Source organism: Chenopodium album, chromosome 20 (assembly GCF_948465745.1).
Source record: "Chenopodium album chromosome 20, dcCheAlbu1.1, whole genome shotgun sequence".
NCBI classification, from domain to species: Eukaryota; Viridiplantae; Streptophyta; class Magnoliopsida; order Caryophyllales; family Amaranthaceae; genus Chenopodium; species Chenopodium album.
The window spans coordinates 1,560,174-1,583,956 of NC_137853.1; the positions used below are offsets into that span (position 1 = coordinate 1,560,174).

At 34.6% G+C, this 23,783-nt stretch overlaps 4 protein-coding genes across 4 annotated transcripts; all 4 read right to left on the bottom strand.

The window, feature by feature from the left end:
* Positions 1-625: 625 nt before the first annotated feature.
* LOC145599517 (hyperosmolality-gated Ca2+ permeable channel 1.8-like) lies at positions 626-6,980 on the bottom strand. The gene is made up of 11 exons (XM_081655885.1): positions 6,459-6,980; positions 5,448-5,600; positions 5,117-5,252; positions 4,154-4,255; positions 3,856-3,975; positions 3,647-3,727; positions 3,022-3,362; positions 2,541-2,786; positions 2,023-2,347; positions 1,662-1,895; positions 626-1,176 (listed from the first exon to the last, which is right to left on the bottom strand). The coding sequence occupies exons 1-11, from the start codon at positions 6,767-6,769 to the stop codon at positions 856-858; spliced, it is 2,370 nt and encodes a 789-aa protein (XP_081512011.1). The 5' UTR covers positions 6,770-6,980; the 3' UTR covers positions 626-855.
* A 6,405-nt stretch (positions 6,981-13,385) lies between these two features.
* LOC145599101 (F-box/kelch-repeat protein At3g06240-like) lies at positions 13,386-14,555 on the bottom strand. Its single transcript, XM_081655513.1, has one exon. It carries the CDS (start codon positions 14,553-14,555, stop codon positions 13,386-13,388), a length of 1,170 nt encoding a protein of 389 aa, XP_081511639.1.
* Positions 14,556-16,663: 2,108 nt separating this feature from the next.
* On the bottom strand, positions 16,664-17,250 carry LOC145599104 (putative F-box protein At3g10430). Its single transcript, XM_081655515.1, has 2 exons — positions 17,188-17,250; positions 16,664-17,098 (listed from the first exon to the last, which is right to left on the bottom strand). Exons 1-2 carry the CDS (start codon positions 17,248-17,250, stop codon positions 16,664-16,666), a joined length of 498 nt encoding a protein of 165 aa, XP_081511641.1.
* Positions 17,251-19,518: 2,268 nt separating this feature from the next.
* On the bottom strand, positions 19,519-23,334 carry LOC145598771 (uncharacterized). The gene is made up of 4 exons (XM_081655160.1): positions 22,957-23,334; positions 22,489-22,592; positions 22,305-22,389; positions 19,519-19,879 (listed from the first exon to the last, which is right to left on the bottom strand). The coding sequence occupies exons 1-4, from the start codon at positions 23,197-23,199 to the stop codon at positions 19,784-19,786; spliced, it is 528 nt and encodes a 175-aa protein (XP_081511286.1). The 5' UTR covers positions 23,200-23,334; the 3' UTR covers positions 19,519-19,783.
* Positions 23,335-23,783: the final 449 nt, after the last annotated feature.

Below are 23,783 nucleotides of genomic sequence, written 5' to 3' on the forward strand. Positions count from 1 at the left end.
TTTATGTATTTGAGATTTCTTTTGTAGATGTCATATGACTTTTTATTAATGAATTGATTTGGTTTTAAAAAAAATAATAATAATGAAACAAGTTATTGTAAAAATAATACTTTCCATATCTAACCAACCTCATAATGTATGAGATTTGTCAGATATGGTATGATATATTCTAACATTTAATAATTCCATTAACTACGATATGTAATTAATTTCTGAGCCCACAAAACAGAAAAATCGATTGATTGATTATTAAGACTCGAGAGAATCCTAATTATTGAGCTTCAGGCCTTCAGCTAGTCCCTACTCAATACCGATATAGTACTGTTCAAATTATAGACGTACAAGTTTACTAGAATCTCATTTCTAACATTTACTAGTCACATAATAAAGAGAAATGAAACTCCATAAAAGGACAGAGAGAGTATTAAATATTACTTCGTAATAAGTTAGTCCCTCTACCACATTTTAATCTTTGCACTCTGTCTATTTTTTTCTCACAAAGAGATATTAAATGCAATGATTAAAGAGTGATGGAGGAAGTAGCTACTCCGTAGTAGTTAGATGACTTAGATCCCCATTCTTTTCCCACGAAACAAATTTACACCAGATAATACTGCATAGGAAATTTAAACCTTGCTAAATAAGCACTCGTATTAATGGTTGAAGTCATACATTCAGGGTTCATGCCCTAGTGAATGACTATAACTAAAAAGAATGTACACTATTGGCAACTAGATCAGAATCTACAAAGCTATGCCGAGTGAGTGAGGCGATAATACATTAATAAAACCTTAGTTGAAACTAAGAGCTAAAATTGAATGGTTAGTGCTCTCTCGGTTAACCAGCTTTCAGGGATTAGCCCTGATAGTGATGCTCGTACTGGGAAGATTGCACTTCATGATGATGGTAATAATTATAAGAATGAAAATCATGATCGTAACTGTAATATTGAGGTGGTTGTGGAGGAGAGGAGGTAGAGATTTCTTCTACTTGAGTCGGGGGGCTTGAGACGTGTGCTTGGTGCTTGTCAACCCGAACTTCATCAACTTTGACCTCATCAAACTCGACTTCCTCAAAGGAATGGAAGATTGGATGCAAATATGCATCGGCGAGGTAGGGCTTTAGGGCTTGTTCAGCTCCTTCACTGTGCTCTTGCTCGTCCTTTTCTGTCGCTTCCTGTACAAATATTTTTTTTTAAAAAAAAAAAAATACTCATGTCGGCATTTCAATCAATAAAAGGAGCCCACAAAATCAAGTACAGTAGATAACAGTCCTAACACACTCTTATAAAAGTGGAGTAATTGATAATTGATGCTTGGTAATCAAACTAAACAGGGCAATCAACAGATAAACCCACAAGAGAGTTTTATAGACACCAAGTTATCCCAGTAAATCATTATAAAATAAAGTATTAATTAATCATTTTCGAGAATTGGATTTCTCCAACTCTTAGCAGAAAAACTTTTTATAAAACATTATTGGAAATTTGAGCATAAACAGGAAGTTTTCGTCAATATGGTTCTATATCCTTGTACACATGAACCCATTTTCGAATTTCCTTAGAAAGATGAAGGATTGGCCCAGCTACTCTAACACTGAATAGTAAATCAGTCCGAAAAGCTATATAAACTGTCGTCTTTAACTCAATGAAATAACCTTACCTCAAGAGGGTATTTGTTAAATGCAGGCTCAAAACGACTCTTGCAGTATCTGTGGAATGCAAAGGTCATTATTGGTAGAATGATAAGAAATGGAGTTGAATTTGCAGCCTTTTTTGTGCTGAGAAGCCCCATCAAAAGCAACTGTGATATCAAAAGGCTAGCAATAATGCGGGTGTGAACATGTGGCCAAAATGCACCAGCACTTTCATATCGTTGATTATACACATTGATTATCTGGACAACAACATAACATTTAGATATTATATAGGCAAATAATCATAACAATTAAATAGATTAGACATGATGGACAAAATAACCATCTGTGAAAATTATATCATAAAAAGGAGGAAAGTGTAATTACCTGATGACGGTATACGAGGAAAGCAAAGAGAAAGAACACGATTATAAATGGCAGTAGTATAGGAGTAACCACAGCATAGACAACACCAAGAAGGAAGTAAAGCTGCAGGGTCGGAAGAGTCTCTGGAATATCAATACTACCAGGATCCATGGCCCTATCTTTATCTCGCTCAGTTTTAACTATAAACATGTTTTTCAAATGGAAAATGACAAGTGGCTTCAATCGGAGAATCTCACTGGCAATGCCAGCCCAACCATCCACCATTATATACGTAATGAAAAAGGTAGCCTTCATTGGTATTGATACGCCAATATTTCTTGGAATCCTGAAGAAAGAGACACATATGGTGTGAACAACCTAAGTGTAAATATTTAGCATCAAAGTACGATATGTATATACATCTTCATTTTTCGTCATGTTGCTAATGTTGCTAGGCATAGATGAAAGTGAGCAGTCAACTCTACAATGACTAATACAAAATGAATTAGCCAAGGAAAAAAAGAGAAGGAAAGTATTACTGGCTAGGTGGTTGGTGGATGAAAGCATCGAGTTGCCCGAAAGCTGTTCCAGTTACTATGCTTCCCAAAAATACATTCACCAACATGAAATAGTAGTACTTTGCTGCTGCTCTACGCTCTAGTTTAGAATACGCCACATGTCCTTCTATCTTTGACATAAGCATCAAAAGAGCTGGAAGAATGTACAAGAAGATCTTAAGTGCTAGACCAGGAACGAAACCCTGTAGAAAAGACTTGATGATTTTCCTGCATTTGATGAAAATGACTAAGGTTATAAACATGTAAACAATAAAAACAGTTAATAAGATAAGATCTCAAAGGGGTAGGGAACTAGGGACAGATAGCATAGAGGTCATGGAACAAGAATATGAATAATCTTGTCAAGTAATAGAAATGCATAGACCATAGATACAGAACGAGGTAAGATATGCCAAGACTTGTTGCTATAAAAACATCAAGAACCTCAATATCATGTACTTACATTTCTATGACAGGCCTCAGGAAAGGAACAACTCTTTCCAGAGCTTCAAGATTTGCAAGAGATTGCACAAAAGCAATAGGTATCATGTAGAAAAAAACCAAGGCAAAAACAACTATCCCAATCACAAGTTTACGAATTGTGAGAGAAACAAATGGTATGGCTAGGTTACGCCAATAAACATCACGAGGCTCAGGGGCCCAGCTAGTTAACCACAATGTAGGATTTTTACTTTGTTCTGTCTGCGCACATACTGCTGCACCCCACCGTGAATTGAAAGAAACAAAAGCAACTGGCAAGACGGACTTTTGATGTTCAAGAATTCTCTGACGCTCCATTGTCATCTACAAAATCATTAGAACAAAATATGAATATATTTCAAGCTTTTCATAGCCATTTATATCAACTTTAACCATTACAAGGGTCCTATAAATATGTCAATAACTGGCACATATATATTCCAACTTCATACTACTATACTAGTCAGGACAAATTTTATTCCAAAGAAAGTACATGTAATAGATAACACATTGCGAATTGAGAAGTTAAATTTTAATAAAACTATCGTAATCCCCATACATGCATTAGAAGAGTTAGGAAAATCAAAATGAATATTGCAATGACTCACTTTTTTCTCTAACTGCTTCAATTTCTCTTTGTAATAGTCAATGGAATCAACCTTTTCTCCCCAAAGACCAAGAAATCCTGTCTGAATGTATAGGCAAAATCAACTTTATTAGTGTCAAGGCATAAACATTTGTAATGCCAGCAGCATATACGTATCAATACAAAGCTAAACCACGATCTCTAAATTGATATGGCATAATCGCTTTTTACCTTGGTTGTTGGCCTTTTTTCTGGCTTTCTTTCAAACTTAAGCTGGTTGTAGTCCAGCCAATTTTTGAGTTTATCCCGTTGCCTCACAAGTTTGGCAAATTTGTTTGCATTGTATACAGCCTAACAATAATGGAAATCACTAAATAAAAGTGCATTGATAGCAAACGGAACCCTAATTTTTCATAAATTAGCAAAAAAACGTTAAATTTAAAATATGTGATACATCAATATGTCCAATATAAAGAAAAGGTATGTTACTCATTGAGCAGCATCAAATGAGCAAGGCAATAAGTTTAACCTGGTGACAGAGGTAGGTATTTCGATGATTTTTCTTGAAAAAAGTATCAACAGAATCTGAGATTGAACGGTCTGAAGCACGTGGCACATTTCTGACTAATACCTGAACAAACACAATACATCAATTCAAGTAAATTGTAACCATAAGACCACTGAATTGAATTATGTTTGTCTAAAAATTTGTTCATGAGCAACGGTAAAAAAAAGTAAGGGCATCAAACTAGAACTGCTTGGTATACAGGGTTTTGTTAAATATAAAAAAAATCAGGATGTAACCCACACAAAGAATATGCAACTCTGACAAACAAAAATAGCAGTACTCATCAAAGAATAAAGGTCCAGACCAAATAGAAATATTATTAAACCAAAAAAAAAAATTCCAAAATGAGAATTAGTTATTGGTAATTTGACTTGCTGCGTGCAGGGAGATGAAGTCTCTGCAAAGTTTACAGACTGCTTTAAAAAAGCAACTACATGTCTACATACATAAACTCAAATAGTAAAAAAATAATAAAAAATGAAAAAGGCGTTTAGGTTGGTAATTTCAAAATTAACATAGAACAAGCAACTTTTCTATCTTCTTCACATGCTAACAATCTATGCTAGTGACATATTGCTCAAGGCCTCAAGAATTCATAAAATTTGGCATAATGCGAGATTGCGAGATATTGGCATGTAGTCAATATTTCAGAGAATTTTATTGGCATAATGCAAGATATTGGCATGAATTCATAGAATTGTCTCTCTTTTGGAGCAGATAAATGGTGGGCTAATCAGAATCCCTAAATATTGAATACTGAAGAAATATCACCAGTATACAATTATACTTAAAACTCTGAACTGTTGCAGCTGTAGTCAAGAGGGAACTTGATAAGACACACTTAGTGGAAGCACTACATAACAATGGAGTTACAAAAGATATGGTTGTCACTAAAAAGCTAGCAAAGGATGAAGGAAATAATACCGTATATTGCTCTGCACGCCTTTGCTGGGAAGCCAAAAATTGTAATCTCATGGATGCAACTGTATCATATTCCTTGTAAAGCATGAAGCAAGTCCAAAATGTAAACAGATATTGCATTGCAATATGCACAAAGAACCTGGAATTCACGAAATTACAGCTCTTGTCATTTCAGTCGATCAGCTCACTTTACTCATTAAACAATTGCATCAACAGAAGCATATAATCATCTTTTAGTTATAATCATGATTTTCAGGTCATTAGTCCACTAAGTTGATTTTGGGTAAGGCTAAGATTCACACCAGGCAACAAATTGACAGTAATGAACACTTACCTATATGATCTAGGAGGCACATTTGATATTGAAAGCTTGTCAATATCACTCGTGACCAACTCTTTCCGCAGAAAAAACAATGTTCCTCCTGATACATTGACTGGTACAAGTACCACAAGTGCCAAAATCATCGTAGGCAGGAAAATTTTTAAGCTGTGGAGTAAAGAACGGGAACAATATTAGCATGATAACCACGATCTTGGTTAATCGTTGACACAGAATAGTTTGCAGCACCACGAAAAAAGTCTAATCAAAGGATTTACGAACTGAATCGATCATGAAAATATTTACTTGGTTCGATGCAAAATTTGTACTCCGTACTACGTATATCATATTGTACTTGGAGACGTAACCATTTACTCCTTAAAAATGTGAAAAGATCTAAAACTAACATTACATTCCCAACAAAACCAGAAGTTTACACATTATACTCGAAACACCAAATTTCATACTTCCAAAGTTCTCAACAAGTCAACAGTATAAAACCCCAGTCACTTCAAAATTCATCATTGTCACTTTTCCAATGCCAAACAACCAACAAATTGAAGCTATACATATCCAAAAATCCAAACTAACACTGAGCCGAAACACCAGGAAAAAATGTATGAATTCACCTCAAATTTTTTTTTTTTTTTTTTTTTATTTCTATTACAGCAAAAATGTAACACCTTTCTCAGTAGTCAATTACAAGTTACAACCCACAAAAATAAAAATAAAAATAAACATGAATGAATATTAAAAATAAATAAATAAAACCGAAATTAATCAAGCAGAAAATTAGTACTAATTCCACAAACAAAATTCAATCACACTACTGGAATTACATTAAAAAAAATAAAAAAATAAAAAATAATAAAAAAAAAAAAACCCCAGAAACAAGCATCAATTTCGGCAAAATTAAACACCCATCAATCACTATAGTCAAGTTCTAGAGCAAAATTAAATCAAACCCACTAATGATAATCCAAAATTACAACAAAAAAGTGTAGAATTGTGCAAAAAAAGAGTTACCCAAGAGTATAAATCCGGAGAAAAACAGCAGAATCAAGGCCAGCATGTTGAATAAGCGCAGTTTCAGACAATCTGAGTGCTTCAGGCATCCAATTGAGAAAAGTAAAATAAGTTTTGAAATTAAGATTAACAAATTTACCCACAAAATTAGTAGAAGCAGGGTCTTTTCTTTGGCCTTTAAAATACCATTTAGGGAAGTAAACCCTGTCATTTATGGGTTGAATTCTGAGAAGTGCAAATGCAAGCAAGAAAGCAAAAGCAGTGATTATGTTTATGAATGCTGAAACTGAGATGTCTGAAAGTGTAGCCATTGTTGTGTTGTATCAAGCTTCAGAACAAGAAGAAGAGATTGAAAAAGAGGTGAGAAAAGTGAGAGATTTGGAGAAAAGAAAAGTGAAAAAAGAAGGCTTTTTTTAAAAAATAAATAAAATTGGGTGTGTTTTTTTTTTGGAAGTCGCAGGAATTTGGAAAGATGGAGACAAGCTGTTGAGGGAGTATAACAGATACAGAAGGGAAAGAATATGGTTTTTTTGGTGGTTTTTTTTTAAAGGGTGTCAATTTTTTTATATGATGAGGAGTCATTATTACTCCTTCCATTGACAAAAACATTATTGTAACCCGTGAAGGATTGATAGATAGACCTCGTGTGAGAGGGATGTAGTTACGGACTTACGGAGTATGACAGTATGTTACTGAGACTCGACTAGAAGTGTTTGAGTGACGGTTTTAGTTTAGGAAAATTTGATTTGAATAATCCAACCTTTACGCGATTTATTTTTAATAATCCGACCTTTTGATTATACATGAATAATCCAAGCTTTATATTCCATTCTTTTTATTAAGCCAAGATGACCGGTTACCTGTTCTTCAAGTAATTTTTTTTTCTTTTCAGTTTTTTACATAATAAAGGAAAAATAATAAAAATAAAAACTCTTTCTCTCTCCTCCTCCTCCTCCTCCTCCCAGCCATCCTCCACTTCCCCTCTGCCACCCATGTACTCTTCCAGCCCTTCCCTTTCCTCTCCGCTCTCCTACTCGATCTCCCTGTCAACCACCCAACCCCGCTGCGCGAGGGGTTGCGAAATGGATTGCAGTTGGTGGCGCTGGTGAGGAAGCAGCGGGGATAATTTGTGACGGTTGCTTGCAGTTGCTGCCGAATGAGGGTTGCACTTTGCGCTAGTGTAAGGGAAGGGAATTTCTAACAGTGCCAGTGAGAGGGGAGAGGGTTTTGGGTGGTGTCGATGTTTGTGGTGGGGGTTATAGGTTTTCCGGTTACAAGGTGGGTGTTTTGGGGGTGTTTGGTTCCGGGGTGAGGGTTTTTCGGTGGGTTTGCGGCCGGTTTCTGGTGGGTTGTGGCTGTTTTCGGATGGGGTTGTGGTTGGTCTTCAACTTTCAGGTTGGTTGTGGCCGGTTTCAGGTGGGTTTTGGCCATATTCGGGTGGGGTTATGACCGGTTCCTGGTGGGTTGTGGCCGGAAAGGCAGGGTGGCTGCCTGGCTGGTAAGGGAGGGTGGCCGGAAAAAAGGTGGTGATGGCCATGGTTGCCGGATTTATTGGAGGAAGGGAGAAAATTGAAAAAAAAAAAAACATTTTTATTTTAAAGTAAAAAAAAATAAAAAATTTAAAAATAAATGGTTAGACGAATCAAAACACGACACGTGGCGAAGTAACCTAGTGTTGTAGGTTAGTGACTGGTTTGACCTGATAGAATAGAATGGGATATAAAGCTTGGATTATTCATGTATAATCAAAAGGTCGGATTATTAAAAATGAATTGCTTAAAGGTTGGATTATTCAAATCAAATTTTCTTTTAGTTTAAGTATTATTTGTATTTTGTTGTACTAGTATTATTAAATATTCGGAGTAAATTTTTTTAAGTAGCAACTATGAAGGTTGTATGAAATTGTTGTTTGATTTTGATTAACAAAAAATGCCCATTACCTAATATTTGAGCTAAATTGAGGTATTGAAATCAATGTGACCAAGAGCTGAACTTCTTATCTTGGGATGACCAAGAGATCAAGAGGCATAATGAGATTGGTTGTTCATACTATCTAGGTTGTACGGACACTTTGTACGGTGGATTGTGAGTCCAACTTCAAACCTAACTAATTTAATTTTGTGTATGGTGGTTCCTTTTAACAACCCAAAGATGGTCCAATGTATCAACGGAGACTTCATCGAATTCCACCCCAGGCCATACCCCAGCCTCCAGGCGTCAAATTCCACCCGATCGGACTTCATCGAACCTAATCTAGACACTTAAATTGACAAATATGTCCCTTAGCTTGCATCAACGGAGACTTGGAGTAAACTAATGAACTTGACTAAATTTTTTATCTTATTCAAAACTTAGTCACTTTCAAAGTATAAATGAGAACTAGCTTGAGACTCAATAATTTGGACCAATTAATTAAACAAGGTTCAATTTTGCTAGTATTACTAAATAAGTGTCTAATATAGGTGAATGCAATAAATAAATGTAACATAACATAACATAACATTTAAGGGGTACTTTTGAAGCTAATTAATTATAAAGGGGGTCTCATTTATCCTCTGCAAGACGTAATTGGAGGATCCCAATACCATCATAGAAGGAAGACAAAAGAAGCGACAAGATTATGGGCAGAAGAAGCAAGAGGGAATATATTATCCAATTTTACATTCCCATCCTTTTTGTATATGTTTAGTGTACTCTTTCTTACCTAGTCCTTGGTGTCTTTCCTGTTGATCACATGCTATGATATTCTACTCCATAGAGCACTTCAAGTTCAGTATAGCCACATAAATAAACAAATCGAATATGCTCGGAATAAAATAAGTTGTCACATTTTCTAAACATCAACTGCTCGTCACATTATAAAAGCTCCGTAAATAATATTAATAATTAACATTACAATCTTTTGTGGTAGTTTTAATCCATATAGAATAATTAATCACGATCGGATAGTAATTGTAAGTCTTTATCAATATTGCCATCATTTACTATCGGTTTTTTACTTCGACTATTTCTAGGACAAAAATGGGGGATCCAAATTGTCCAAAACGACTATTACTACCATAAAAGATTACAAAGAAGGATAAGATAGGAAGAGAAAAAGAAGGACGCGTAATTAAGGGGAAGTACTAAAAAGAAGGGATTATTTAGGATTCCAATTTCAATTCATAATATTTTTAAATTTTGTTTCACAATTTGTTTGTTGTTCTTTTCTTTCCTGTCATAATTGACGTGCACTTGCAAAAAAATTCGGTTAATTGCCCCTCACATGCAATACAGCAATTAGAGACCCTGTTTTACTCATTGTTAATTTCATAATGAACCAATAATTTAATCACAAACTTTTAAATAAATCGGATGTACAATAAATATTGTACATCCGTTATAAAGTTACCCCTAAAATAAGCAAAAGTTACCCTAATATGGATAAATGTTACCCTAACATAAATAAATGTTACAAAGTATTTATACTTTATTGATAAAAGTTACCCAAAAAATTGTAAAAGTGACCCTAAATTTGATAAAAAGTGACCCCCGATGTACAGTAAATTACTGTACACCGGATGTATACAAAAGTTATTTAACACATACCAAGTATCAAAGTATGGCATAATTATTTGTTCCAACTTTTTTTTTTTTTTTTTTTTTTAATATTTATCTTAACTAGGGATTAGTGAGAAATGATGGATTAGTTTGAGATTGCAAGCAGAGTAGCCATTTATCATGTTTCAATTTATTTAATAACTAGATGAAGCCCGTGCGATGCACGGGTCGATCTATTTTTTTTTTTTTTAAAAAAAAAAAATTATATTTATGTGATTACATTTGTTATTTTATTAGTTGTACGTAATATATCATTTTCTCCGTATTTGTTTTATAATATTAGATAAAATTCCTAATCTCAAAAGATAATATTTCGTATTTAATTAATGTAACCATTAAAATCTCATTGGTCAATTATGCTTATGTGACACTTGAATTATTTATTGGATATAACTATAATTTATAATCCTACGTTGCACGTTAACTAATCTTACGTGGCATAATCCTATTGTAACGTTTTAAAAATATTAATCCTATGTGGCGCTCTAATAATTTTTTAAAAATAAAAATCCTACGTGGCGCTCTAAAATCTCGGGAAAAAACTGACCTTTATATATATATATTAGATTTTTTTTTGAAGCATATATATATATATATATATATATATATATATATATATATATATATATATATATATATATATATATATTAGATTTATTACCCATTATTCTGATATTTTTCTAATTGGGGTGTCACAATAGCCTAATATCCCCATTTATTCATTTAAGTACTGAGAATTATTTTGTTTTATTATGTTTATTTTTTCCCGAGACTAAGGGATAGTTCAAGTGGTTAAAGCTTTTCTCTCGATTTCAGCTGATCCTAGTATCAATTTTTATCACTCGCCCTTATGGCTCTCTAAAAAAATAATAATTAAAAAAAAAAACTAAAAAAAAAAAAAAATTGCATCTCAGAAAATATTTTAAGGAGTATTTGATAAAAATCATAAGAGTTTTATTCAAGACTTAGGATCAATATCAACATCTTTGGCCTTCAATAATCAATATACATTCAAAAAATTCAATAGTTTACTCATGTTTTTCTAAATAAAAACTAAAATTGCTATAGTGGGCCTAGTGGCAATGAATTAGCGATGCGGTCCACCAACTTTGTCAAGAACATTTTCATTTTCATCTTTTTTAAAAAGAAGTCCAAAAGTGCTCCTCATCATCGCCAAAAATGGCGTATATTTGCTAATCTTTTCGGGTGGTTCCACATTTTATCAACAACGACATTTGAAAAAGAAAACAAACTTTTTTGAACAAACATTTGCTAACCTTTTTTTTTTTTTTTTTTTTTTTGACGAGAAAAATAAACCATATATTAAGAGAAAGTTAGGGAGTGTAAAAAATAACAGCAGCTAAAATGCTAGGGGGAACCTCTTCGGTCCACACCCTTAAACCATCATACTCTCTAATAATGTTGGCTAGTTTATGAGCCACCCCATTCCCTCTTCTCCCCACAAAAGCATAATCAAAAGATAAGCTAGAAAAAGAATGTCATTCACAATGATTCCGAGCCTCGAGTTGTCACGTTTGCCTTTCTTCAATTTATGATAGAGGTTCAGGTTGTCCACCTCAAGGATCAAATGCGAGAAGCCCGTCTCCATGACCATTGTAACAGCATGTCTAGCTGCCATTGCCTCAGCAATAATGACGTCAACAGGCCCTTTAGCTTGAAAGTACAGCAAGTTGCAGCGAATAAATCACCTTCCCAGCCACGCATAACACCACCACAACCAACCACACCATCATTGAATCAAGCAGCATCTGAGTTAATTTTGACAAAACCAGAAAGCGGGGGAGTCCAAACAGCAGTGCTTGCCTCTGTAGTATTCAGCTCAGAAGGGGAAGGATCATTTGCTTTAGCATACTCACCCACAATGGATACCGCCTTCAGTAACACCTCTTCAACAAGAGTGCTTTTTTTCTCAAACAACCAAGCGTTGCGTTTCAGCCATACCCCCCCCCCCCCCCCCCCCCCCCCCACAAAATACACCAAAAGTCATCCCACCATAATTTATCTTTGAATTTTGAGGTCAGCATACCCCAAAATTCCTTAAGAGCCATAGCCTCCCCACACGATGAATCAAAACGGAGCGGGGAAGCATACCACACACGTTTAGCATCTGAGCACAGGAAAAGAGCATGCATAGTAGTCTCAACATTTTCACCACAGCAGGGGCAAGTAGAATCTAAGCTCATACCTCTTCTTTTCAAAGTCTGTCTGACAGCAATGGCATCATGAAGAACACTCCACCCAAACAATTTGATTTTAAAGGGATTTTCGCATTCCACAACCTGCCCCAATGTGAAGAACAAGAGTTCATAGACGAAGAAGGATGATTAGAATTTATAGCATTTTATTGCACATAACACACACTTCTAACAGAAAAAAGGCCATTCTTCGAGTGGTGCCAGGACCAAAAATCAGAAGTGCAGAACCTGCCAAGGGGAATTTTGGTGATTTCCTCAATTTCCCAACTGCTAAAATGAGTGACAAGGGCCTCCATATCCCACGCTTCATTGCTGATAAGCTCACTGACACAGCCGGGTGGGGTGGCTGTTCTATCTCTGCTGTAAAGGATGAGGCCTAAAGTTAGGCTGAGTCGGAACCCATGGGTCACCCCAAATCTCACTATAGTTTCTGCTAATAAAAGCAAGCCTATGGGACACCATTGCCCTCTCTACCAACATGAGCATAATCAATGGAGGTGCATCTATTATACAGATTGAGAATATCATTCGTTATGCGGCCAAAATCAGAGTTTTCTCTTTTCTTACCCTTCAGATTGTGGATCAGCTTCAAACAATCAGACTCAAGGATGATTTTTGTTATACCCGACTCAATAGCAATAGACAAAGCATGTCTAGCAGACATAGCTTCTGCAACATCAGCACGCATCTCACCTTGCACAGTAATGCACGTCCACACAGTCACGAACAACTCCACCCAAACGGCCAAACCTGTAACACCATCACCGCAGCAAGAAGCATCCGAGTTTAGCTTGTAGAAGCCTGAAGGGGGAGCAGCCAACTTATGGATTGTAACTTGTCTATCCAGCAGCAGAGAAGGGAAAAGAGCATTAGCTATCTCAAATACCCCAACAATGCTGACTGCCCTATGAATTGTGGCTTCCACAGGCACCCTTTCTTATCAAAGCACCAAGCATTTCTACTAATCCAAATTCGCCAAAGGAGGGCCCAAAAAGTATCCCATCCAAATATTATTATCATAGGAGCTGTGAAGGGATAAAATCCAAGGCAAAAGTGGACAGTTAATTACCACATTCGGGGTTTCCTGCACCAATCGAAGGGGAAAAGCATACTAATGCTCGTCGGACTCCATTGTTCCAAAAGGAGAAATGAGACTCTCAACATAACCTGTTGCTCTTGGAAGAAATATTTTTTCCTTAGGAATGTAAGCATCTCCCTGGAATAGTTCTTGAGTATCCTTATTAAAGCCAATTATCTTATACTGCTGGCTATGACGACGTACCAACAAGAACTTTCCGGTGGGAGTAACAGTATCAATAAACTCATCTTCAACTGGAATAGAAAAAGATTTCTCCCAAGAACTCCAATCATCATGTTTTCTCATCGTCCAAATATCAGGATTTTGACAAGAAGAAGAACAAAGCAATGACAAATACCCATTCATTACAAAAAAGTTTGCAGCATCATACTGATTCAACCAATCCATGAATGGAACTTGTTTCAATTGCTCATTAACTAAATCAAAACCAATAATGCGCTTGGGTCTCCCTAAAGAGTGAAGTTTTGTTGGAGACCAATACAAAACATCACCAAAGACCGTTGTCGAGGTAAACAATTTATCATACAACCAATTACAATTCCCTTCAAGATCACTAATAAGTTTCCACTTCCCAATCCTCAAAGAATACAAATAAAAACGATGAAAACGAAACCCTCGACCATTAGACTTAAATGAAGCGAAAACAATCCTGTAGTCGTCTATAGACGGAATGTAGCCAAACCAATAACTAATCGACTTGACTTGTTGACTAGTAGGATTAATAATCTCACAACACTCTTTTGTAGCAGGATTAAACACACAGAAGAAGGAAAAAAACTTAATGTATTCATCACTCATAACAATATGCAAGCAAACCAGACCATTAGAACTACCCACAATATGTACTCCCTCCACATTTCGATCAAAATATAGAGAATAACCTAAATCTAAAACTAAAGGGGGTTTTAAATTGTTGAGCTCATCATAAGGCAATAACAATAATTGATGATTAATTTTATTTGCAATCAACAATAGGAATTGACCGGAGGAAGATAAATTGAGATGGGATTTAGCAAATTGACGATTAGAAATTGTAGAAAGCCATAATTTGGAAACTGATTTGAAGCGAATTAGGGTTTTTACCGGAAGTCTTGGGAGAATTTGATCAATTATGAGATGTTCTGGAACATTCACGGAGTTGGATGAATCTGCTGCAATTTTGATTTCCTCTGAATTCGACATAGCTTACTTGCGGAGTTCAAATTTGGGGAAATTTTGATGGGATTTTTTTGAGGAAATTGGTACTCGTATAATTTGCAGCTGAAGTTAAGTTCTTATTACTTTGAGTCAATCTGAAATTGGGGTTCATATCTAATAGTCAAATATGAAAGTCTGGCACATTGGTGATTGGTGTGGGAGTGATTGTTAAAGTAGTGGTTTGGAGTGAAAGCATGGCTGCATGGGTGTCGATTCGGATAAACAATTCGGGTTTGGGTTGGGTTTGTCAATTTCAATTCAGGTTAACAAATTGGTTTATAGCGGGTTAAAATGATTCTTTTATTTTAAGGAAAAATGAAACTTATTCAATAATATTTATTCAAAAAAATGCTCAATATTCTTTCCATATTTTGGTAAATTTTAATTTTGTAAATCATATCATGATTTGGTAAATACTCTAAATACAATGAATCAGGTGTAATAATCTTTATATAGTAATTGACATTAAAAATATCATATCGTTCACCAAAAAAAAAATCATATCATGATTTGGCAAATATTCTAAACTCAATGAATTTTGTGTAAAAATATTTATATAATATTTTTTGACATTATATTGTAATTGAAATAAAAAATATTATTTTTTATAAAACAAAAGTGCGTTGTTGGAGCCTTGGAGGTGTTGTTTGGTAGAACCCTAAATCCCCATTTTTTTTTTGGGCATAATTTATCCCAATCTCTCTAACTTATACGGAGTAGTAATCAATCGAAAAGTTTCAACAATCTCCTCTCTGTTTTCTGCATTTCAACCACCCAGGTATTTTTTTTTTTTTTTTTTTTTGGAAATTTCCCATTTCTTGAATTCTCAATTTCATTACTTTTATTTATCAATACAAATGTTGATCAGTTTCAAATTGATCCTTTAATTATTCCTTCTTTAATCTGCGTTTGGAATAAATTGAATTTTTTATAACCCTTTTCTTGAATTCCCAATTTCATTACTTTTGAACTAATACAAAAGTTGATCAATTTCGAATTACTCCTTTGATGATTCCTCTCTGTTATCTGCTAAATGTTTTTTTTTTTTTTTTTTAATTTCCTTTTCTTGATCGAATTCCCAATTTCAGTCTTTTGAACTAATACAAATCAATACTAGTTGATAAATTTCAAATTACTTTGTCATTTGATTATTCCTTCGTTAATCTGCTAATCTTGCCATTAAATTGTTTTAATTAAATCCAGTTTTCAATTCTGAATTGATCCAATTTTTTTTTAAAAAGCTAGTAATTATTCATTCGGATGTTGATTAGCGGTTCTTGTTTAAGTTGCAGCAATGGCTCTTTCGTTGGAACGTTACGCTTGGCCAACACCGACCCCCCGTCTAGCTCGACTCTTGAAAGAAAGGTGATCTTTCATCTTTGAGGATTACTCTCATGATTTCAAATTCAAATTTCTTATAATAATAATTTTGTTGAATTTTTAGAAGCAAGATTGAACGAGAGAGGTCAGCTCTGATTGCAATCGAAGTGGAAGTTTGTTTGCCTGAATGTCTTATTATTGAGATTTTGTCGTGGCTGCCTGTGAAAGATTTGTTACAGTTCAAGAGCGTATGCAAATCATGGTATGCTATTATCTCGAGTCGTGATTTCATATCCAAACATTTGAATAACTACTATAACAACAATGATACTTGGCGTGGTTGTCTTTTGGCTCATTATCAAATAACCAATGCCGAACTCATCTTGTGTGAGCTGTTGCTTGATGAAACTCCTCAAGTGTTGGCCTATGATAAGCTGTCTACCATTTATGACACAATGCGTGGCTCCACTATATGTGGTCCTTGTGATGGATTATATTATTTGTTCAGCTACAATGACAGCCTTCGTGCTTTGTGGAATCCGGCCATCAATGAGAGCAAACCCTTACCTGAATTGGTTTTTAAGCCTGATCTTCCGTATGATATCACTTATGCTACAATTGCCACTAGATTAATAATTTGTTTATTATGAAAATCAATTTATATTTTCTCGTGTTTCTTTGCATAGCCATATAAGGGGCACGACTTGATTGCTTTGAGGTAAAGGAGCATAAGTGATATCAGACGGAAGATCAGGCTTAAAAACCAATTCAGGTTAGGGTTTGCTCTCATTGATGGCCGGATTCCACAAAGCACGAAGGCTGTCATTGTAGCTGAACAAATAATATAATCCATCACAAGGACCACAAATTTTGGAGCCACGCATTGTGTCATATATGGTAGACAGCTGATCATAGGCTAACACTCGAGGAGTTTCATCAAGCAACAGCTCACACAAGATGAGCTTGGCCTGGGTTATCTGATAATGAGCCAAAAGACAACCACGCCAAGTATCATTGTTGTTATAGTAGTTATTCAAATGTTTGGATATGAAATCACGACTCGAGATAATAGCATACCATGATTTGCATACGCTCTTGAACTGTAACAAATCTTTCACAGGCAGCCACGACAAAATCTCAATAATAAGACATTCAGGCAAACAAACTTCCACTTCGATTGCAATCAGAGCTGACCTTTCTCGTTCAATCTTGCTTCTAAAAATTCAACACAATTATTACTATAAGAAATTTGAATTTAGAATTATTAGAGTGATCCTCATCAAAGATGAAAGATCACCTTTCTTTCAAGAGTCGAGCTAGACGGGGGGCCGGTGTTGGAACGTTCCAAAGAAAGAGCCATTGCTGCAACTTAAACAAGAAACGCTAATCAACATCCGAAAGAATAATTACTAGCTTTTTAAAAAAAAAATTGGATCAATTCAGAATTGAAAACTGGATTTAATTAAAACAATTTAATGGCAAGATTAGCAGATTAACGAAAGAATAATCAAATGACGGAGTAATTTGAAATTGATCAACTAGTATTGATTTGTATTAGTTCAAAAGACTAAAATTGGGAATTCAAGAAAAGGAAATTAAAAAAAAAAAAAAAACATTTAGCAGAAAACAGAGAGGAATAATCAAAGGGGTAATTCGAAATTGATCAACATTTGTATTAGTTCAAAAGTAATGAAATTGGGAATTCAAGAAAAGGGTTATAAAAAAATACAATTTATTCCAAACGCTGATTAAAGAAGGAATAATTAAAGGATCAATTTGAAAATGATCAACATTTGTATTGATAAATAAAAGTAATGAAATTGAGAATTCAAGAAATGGGAAATTTCCAAAAAAAAAAAAAAAAAAAAATACCTGGGTGGTTGAAATGCTGAAAACAGAGAGGAGATTGTTGAAACTTTTCGATTCGATTGATTACTACTCCGTATAAGTTAGAGAAATTGGGATAAATTATGCCAAAAAAAAATGGGGATTTAGGGTTCTACCAAACAACACCTCCAAGGCTCCAACAACGTACTTTTGTTTTATAAAATATAATATCTATTTTTATGTGATTATGTCAATTACAATATAATGTCAAGTATTATATAAATATTTTTACACAAAATCCATTGTGTTTAGAATATTTACCAAATCATGATATGATTTTTATTTTTTTTTGTTGAACAATATGATGTTTTTAATGCCAATTACAATATAAAGATTATTACACCTGATTCATTGTATTTAGAGTATTTACCAAATCATGATATGATTTAGAAAATTAAAATTTACCAAAGTATGAAAAGAATATTGAGCATTTTTTTTAATAAATATTATTGAATAAGTTTCATTTTTCCTTAAAATAAAAGAATATGTTTCATTTCACATCAAATAACAAATTATATATATATATATATATATATATATATATATATATATATATATATATATATATATATATATATGTATATATATATATATAAAGTTTGTGATTTAAACATTGTAATGGCTACAAAATTGTGCGGTTATTGCAAATCATATCATTAATATATAAAGTCGGTCTTGCGGTCAGGCTACGAGACAGCGACACTAGCTTTTCAATTTTTCGCCAAGTGTCGTGTCATGTAGGCGACAAATAGGTATTATTGCGACACCCATGATGCTAAGTAAGCGATTTTTAGATAGATTTTCTAAGATAAAAATATTGTATAGATTTTCAGATTTTTTTGCAGTTTTGCTCAGCCCTAGCATTAGGTACATGTTCATTTTTTTTTTATAGCAAACCAAATTCCAACCACAACCACAACACAAGAAAAACCTTCCACAGGTCACAATTAAACCCCAAATTCATCCTAGCAGCCCTTCTTATTTTCAACATCAAATAATCACTTTCAATCTTCCTTGCATAGCCCCAAAATAACCTCTGGCTGCCAACTAGTGGGGTCTTTAATGTCCACATAGACAGATCCAAGGCTGGTACCTACCCGTCCTATTTTTATGCCAAGTTGGAGTTGATCACCTCTACTTTGGGCTTGTTTGGTAAATGGCTTTTCATTGGCTTTTGGCTTTTGGCTTTTTCATTTGGTCAAACATCTAAAAATTGTGTTTGGTAAATGGCTTTTTTAGCCAGCTGAAAAGCTAGCTTTTAAGCCAAAATGAAAAAGCTACTCCTACTTGGAGTAGCTTTTGGCTTTTGGCTTTTGGTTATCTAAGTTATAAATAACATCCAACAGCCAATTTTACCAAACATGTTTTTAAACTAATAAAAAGTCAAACAGCCAATAAAAAAGCCAATACAAACAGCCAGTCAAACCAGCCAATCAAACCAGCCGACAGCCAACAGCCAGCAGCCAATTGCCAAACAAGGCCTTTATCTTTGTGAGCTTGTACACTTGCAGAAGTTGCAAGAGTGGATAGTATCATATTGGTACCTTTGAACACTTGCAATAATGGAATATGGTAAAAGTCATAATCGTACGCTTCATACCCATTGGGCATACGGGTCATTTTCGAGTCAATTGATTTTTTGATTCATGAAATTTTCACTCAGAGGATTGAGATGAGAGGGGAGCCAAAGATATAAAACAATTTGAAAAAAAAAAAAAAAAAGATCAAGACAACAAACAAATGTCTCGGAAAAAGGTGTTCTTATTAGGTAGGAATTGTAATTTGCAACAAGACATAAATACATTCCAAGATTCTATGTAGGTTTACCTAGAATATTTATAGTTCATGCATAAATTGATAGCAGCAAAGGTAAATGGTGTCTAGAGCAACTAGGATCTTTGATATGGAAGAAATGCATAAAATCCAATATTGAAGCCTGAAGGGGAACTTCATCACCAAAAAAGAAGGCAGTGGTTAACAAAAACTCTTTTTTCCGCTTGATTGATTCAGAAATTTGAACAAAAGTTAAGCTTCTTCATGACCTTTGCATAAGCTGCAGGCACAATCTCGGGTTTTCTGAGTCTTCTCTTGGACTTCTTTGACTGCATTAAGCAAGAAACTCATTTAAGTATGTTTTGTATTCAGATTATATAACTACTACATGCAGCAGCTCAAAAAATTGCAGAATAGGTAATAGTGAATGACTACAAAGTGGATCATAAAATACAAACTATTTCAGACTTAGCATATTTTCTCTTACTCTCTAGCCTATCCATCCTAATAAATCTTGTTAGCTTTAAATACTAGGAATAATGAAAGTGAACGGCAAGAGAAAAATTATTAGGACTTGTTAAAATTGTACTGCAAAAACAGTTGATGTGATTAAGAATGAATAAGCAGTAAGAAAAACTAGACCCAAAGTGCATATGGTGATGTGAGAAAGGATTTGCTTTTCTTTTTCTTTTCATTTTTTTCTTTTATTATTATTATTATTATTATTATTATTATTATTATTATTATTATTATTATTATTATTATTATTTTTTCAACTTATTAATCGACATTCCAGGTTAGAAAGATCGAGAGTAAAATGGCTAAAGTAAGAGCTCATAATATTACCACCATTTACTACCAAGCAACCAAGCAGTAATACCCTAATTTTAGCTGTCTAGGCTTAATCCATAACATATGATAGACTTCTGTTAAGGATAGTGGACCAGCAAATAATCTATCCTAGTAGTCAATTCGCAAAAAGAAACCTGGCCAGGAAATAGGCAAAATGTTTAGCTGATCTTTATGGTTGACAACCCTCATGAGAACCAAAGAAAGAAGTCATAAAAGCATTAGAGAGAGAAAATGCAATCAAATTATTGTAGTTATGACACTTCCCAGTTTTCTTCCAATTTATCATATGGCGATTGCCACGGCCAAGGGTTGATGAATCGTTCTTCAAACAGTAGGAATTTAATAACAATTCAACTACAAAAACTAAAACCTAATAGTCTAATCAAGAATCAGGTCAATCAGCTACTCTCAGTCGAATGATCAAGCTGAAAGCACACATATAATGTTTCAAGGCTTTCCCACTTAGTAAACTTTCTAGAAAAAAGCATTAATTTTAGAGAAACAAAACCTCAGCAGGGCAGAGTCTAACAAAATCAATTTCAAATCTCACAGGGGGAGAGTGAGAGCAGAGGGGGGGGGGGGGGGGATCTTACATGGACTTGCATGCTTGAACTGCGCATGTACAAATCTTAGTACCTAGCTAGAGACTAGCTTGAAGCATAGATGCACTATGCAGACCTTGTTCAAGATTAAGATACATGTTGTGCACTACAGAGTACAAATCAAAATTGAGAATTTCACACTCTGTCATCGACTAGAGGATAAAGAGAGTATGTCATTATTTTCATACATAATCTCCTATGTATTTTTGAGACCCCTTTCATAGGCTTACAATGTTGGTTCAGTTATCTGATACTTGTTCATTATACTTGCAAATTAAATAATTCTGCAAACAGATGCTTTCCCTGACAGTTGTAGCAATTGAGCCATTGACAAAGTGTTTACACAAAATCACCTTTTAAATTCACTCCACTTCTTTCCTCCCTCACATATCCATACACTGCAACAAATGTATTAACCAGTGATATAATCTGTGCTTGTTTTGGTTGACAAACAATATAAATCAGAAAGTAGAAGTTCCTAAGAAGTGGAAAACTCTAAGTTGGTTGACATAACACAAGAATTATCAGTAATTAGAAGTTCTTGGGAAGGCCTTACTTCCTACAATCAACCAAACAGTTGTTTACATCTACTGCAGGAAGCAAGAGACCAGTAAAATTGATCCTTCCAGCCATTTTTGGAAAAGTCAATCGTCCCCTATCTATGCTTCTAGTACTTGTTCTTGGTATACAACACTGGGACCAACTGATCTGTGTCCATTTGCAGATATATTAAGTTCAAATGACAAGCTTAAACCCTAGGTACGAGGGCTGGCTTAAATAGTCTTGGATCATAACTCCCTACACAAAAGCTATAAAAATAGAAAACATTGGCAACCCTATTCTGGCTTTAGAATAGAGTCCATTATGTGAAAGACATAACTAGAATCATCTATGAGCCTTACCTATACTCAAGATGTCTTTTTTATAAGGCTACAACAACTGCACTTCTACATTGTCTATTCTAAACACCATGTTTATTACACTTCCAAGGATTCAAATCTAAACATTTACTATATCTTTTCAATGGCTACAATTCTCTATAGTCTATCTTGTTCTCTATGGGCCGGCCAACAATTCTATTCAATCCATGAAAAAAGCCTAGCAACACCAGTTTTCAGCAACAATTGTCGAGCAATAAAAAAAATAGACGACAAATTTTTATGAATCGTGAACAACCCATAGTCAGGGAAGCATACATTAGATAGAGCTGCATCACACAATTATCAAGCTCATTTTCTTATGCATATAAGCTGAAGTTAATAGCTTAACCAAATAACCACCCATAAGGGTACAGCCATACCTTCAAATGTGCATTATGCCGCTTGCCTTCCCTCCATCGCCTTATTGTCCCGTCATTCAAAGTCTTGAATCTTCTCTTGAAAGACCTAATCGAGAAAAATCAAGACCATTCATCATTGCAATAATCTAAAACATAATATCAACAAAAGGAAAACAAGAAAGAACACTAGACAAGGTTAACCTACGAATAACCCTTAATCTTGATCTTCTTGACTCTTGAAGTAGCTGGTGTAAGCTTCTTCCACTTCTTCTCCTTGGATTTAGCCGAAAAATTCCTCACTTGCACATACTATATTCCACATAATATGGCATACAAATAAAACTCAAATCAAATTCTCATCCATTAACAAGAAAGCATAATTAAAACCAGAAGATTCTCAAATGTAAAATTTAACATTCATAAACACAAACCAATCAAAAAGAAAACCCTCATCAAATTTCATGTGCTTTCCCTCAATTCACAATCAATCATCTCAAAAAGTAGTCTTACATCAAAATTGCAAAAACCCCACATAGGATTTCCTATCATTCATCAACACAGATTAATAAATAAAACATTAAATAAAAACCCCAGCATTTAAAAATCACAACTTCCCCAAAATCAACAAGCTAAATCACAAATTAACCCCAAAAAAATCGAAAAGAAAACTTACTGGAGGAGAAGAGAGTAAAAAGGAAACCCCATTTGTAGGAAGCGGCAGAGAAGCAGGAGTATTGAAATGGGAATGTAATTGGGAAGAAATTGTTGAAAATGGTGAAAATGGGCGCTGAAAATTAGAAGAAGACTGGTAGTAAAAGCGATGAATTGAAAGAGAAGAAGAAGATGATGAAGATGAAGCTCTAATTGTTGTTGGGAGATGAGCCAAAGTTCGAAGCTTGGAACACCATCTCTGCATTGTAATTGATCTTAGTTTGCCTGCAGTATTTCAGCACACTTTCTCTCTCCTCACTGCTAAAACCTATCGATGGTTTGTGCTTGAATTTGCTGGTTATGGCTGTTTGGGTTTGTGTGTTCTTCTGGGGTTTTAATGGGCCTATATGTATTTGTCATATGGTGCTCCAACCCACGTTCAATTTACTCCCTTCGTCTCTTTATTAATAGTCACTTAATAAAGAGATGAAGGGAGGGAGTAGTAAACTCTACTTGAGGAAGACCTTTAGGTGTAGTGACTAGTGGCTTAGGGGTCGCCTCACATTCTTGGGGTTCGAGCCTCATGAACAAATCCTCTTCTCTTACCCTTAGGCATGGTGTCATGTGATATTGATAGGAGCTTTTGATTAAGGGTTAACCTTATCATTTTTTTTTTAAAAATAAAAAAATTGCAAACTCTACTCAAAGGGTGAGTAAAGTTTACCTTCCCGATAACAAACTAAACTATAGAGTCGTTTTAAGGTTGGGTGATATTCCGAGTAGTATTTTTTCATGAACTATTCCCTCCTGCCCTATTTTGACCTATGTTGGTGTTTTATGCATAAGTTA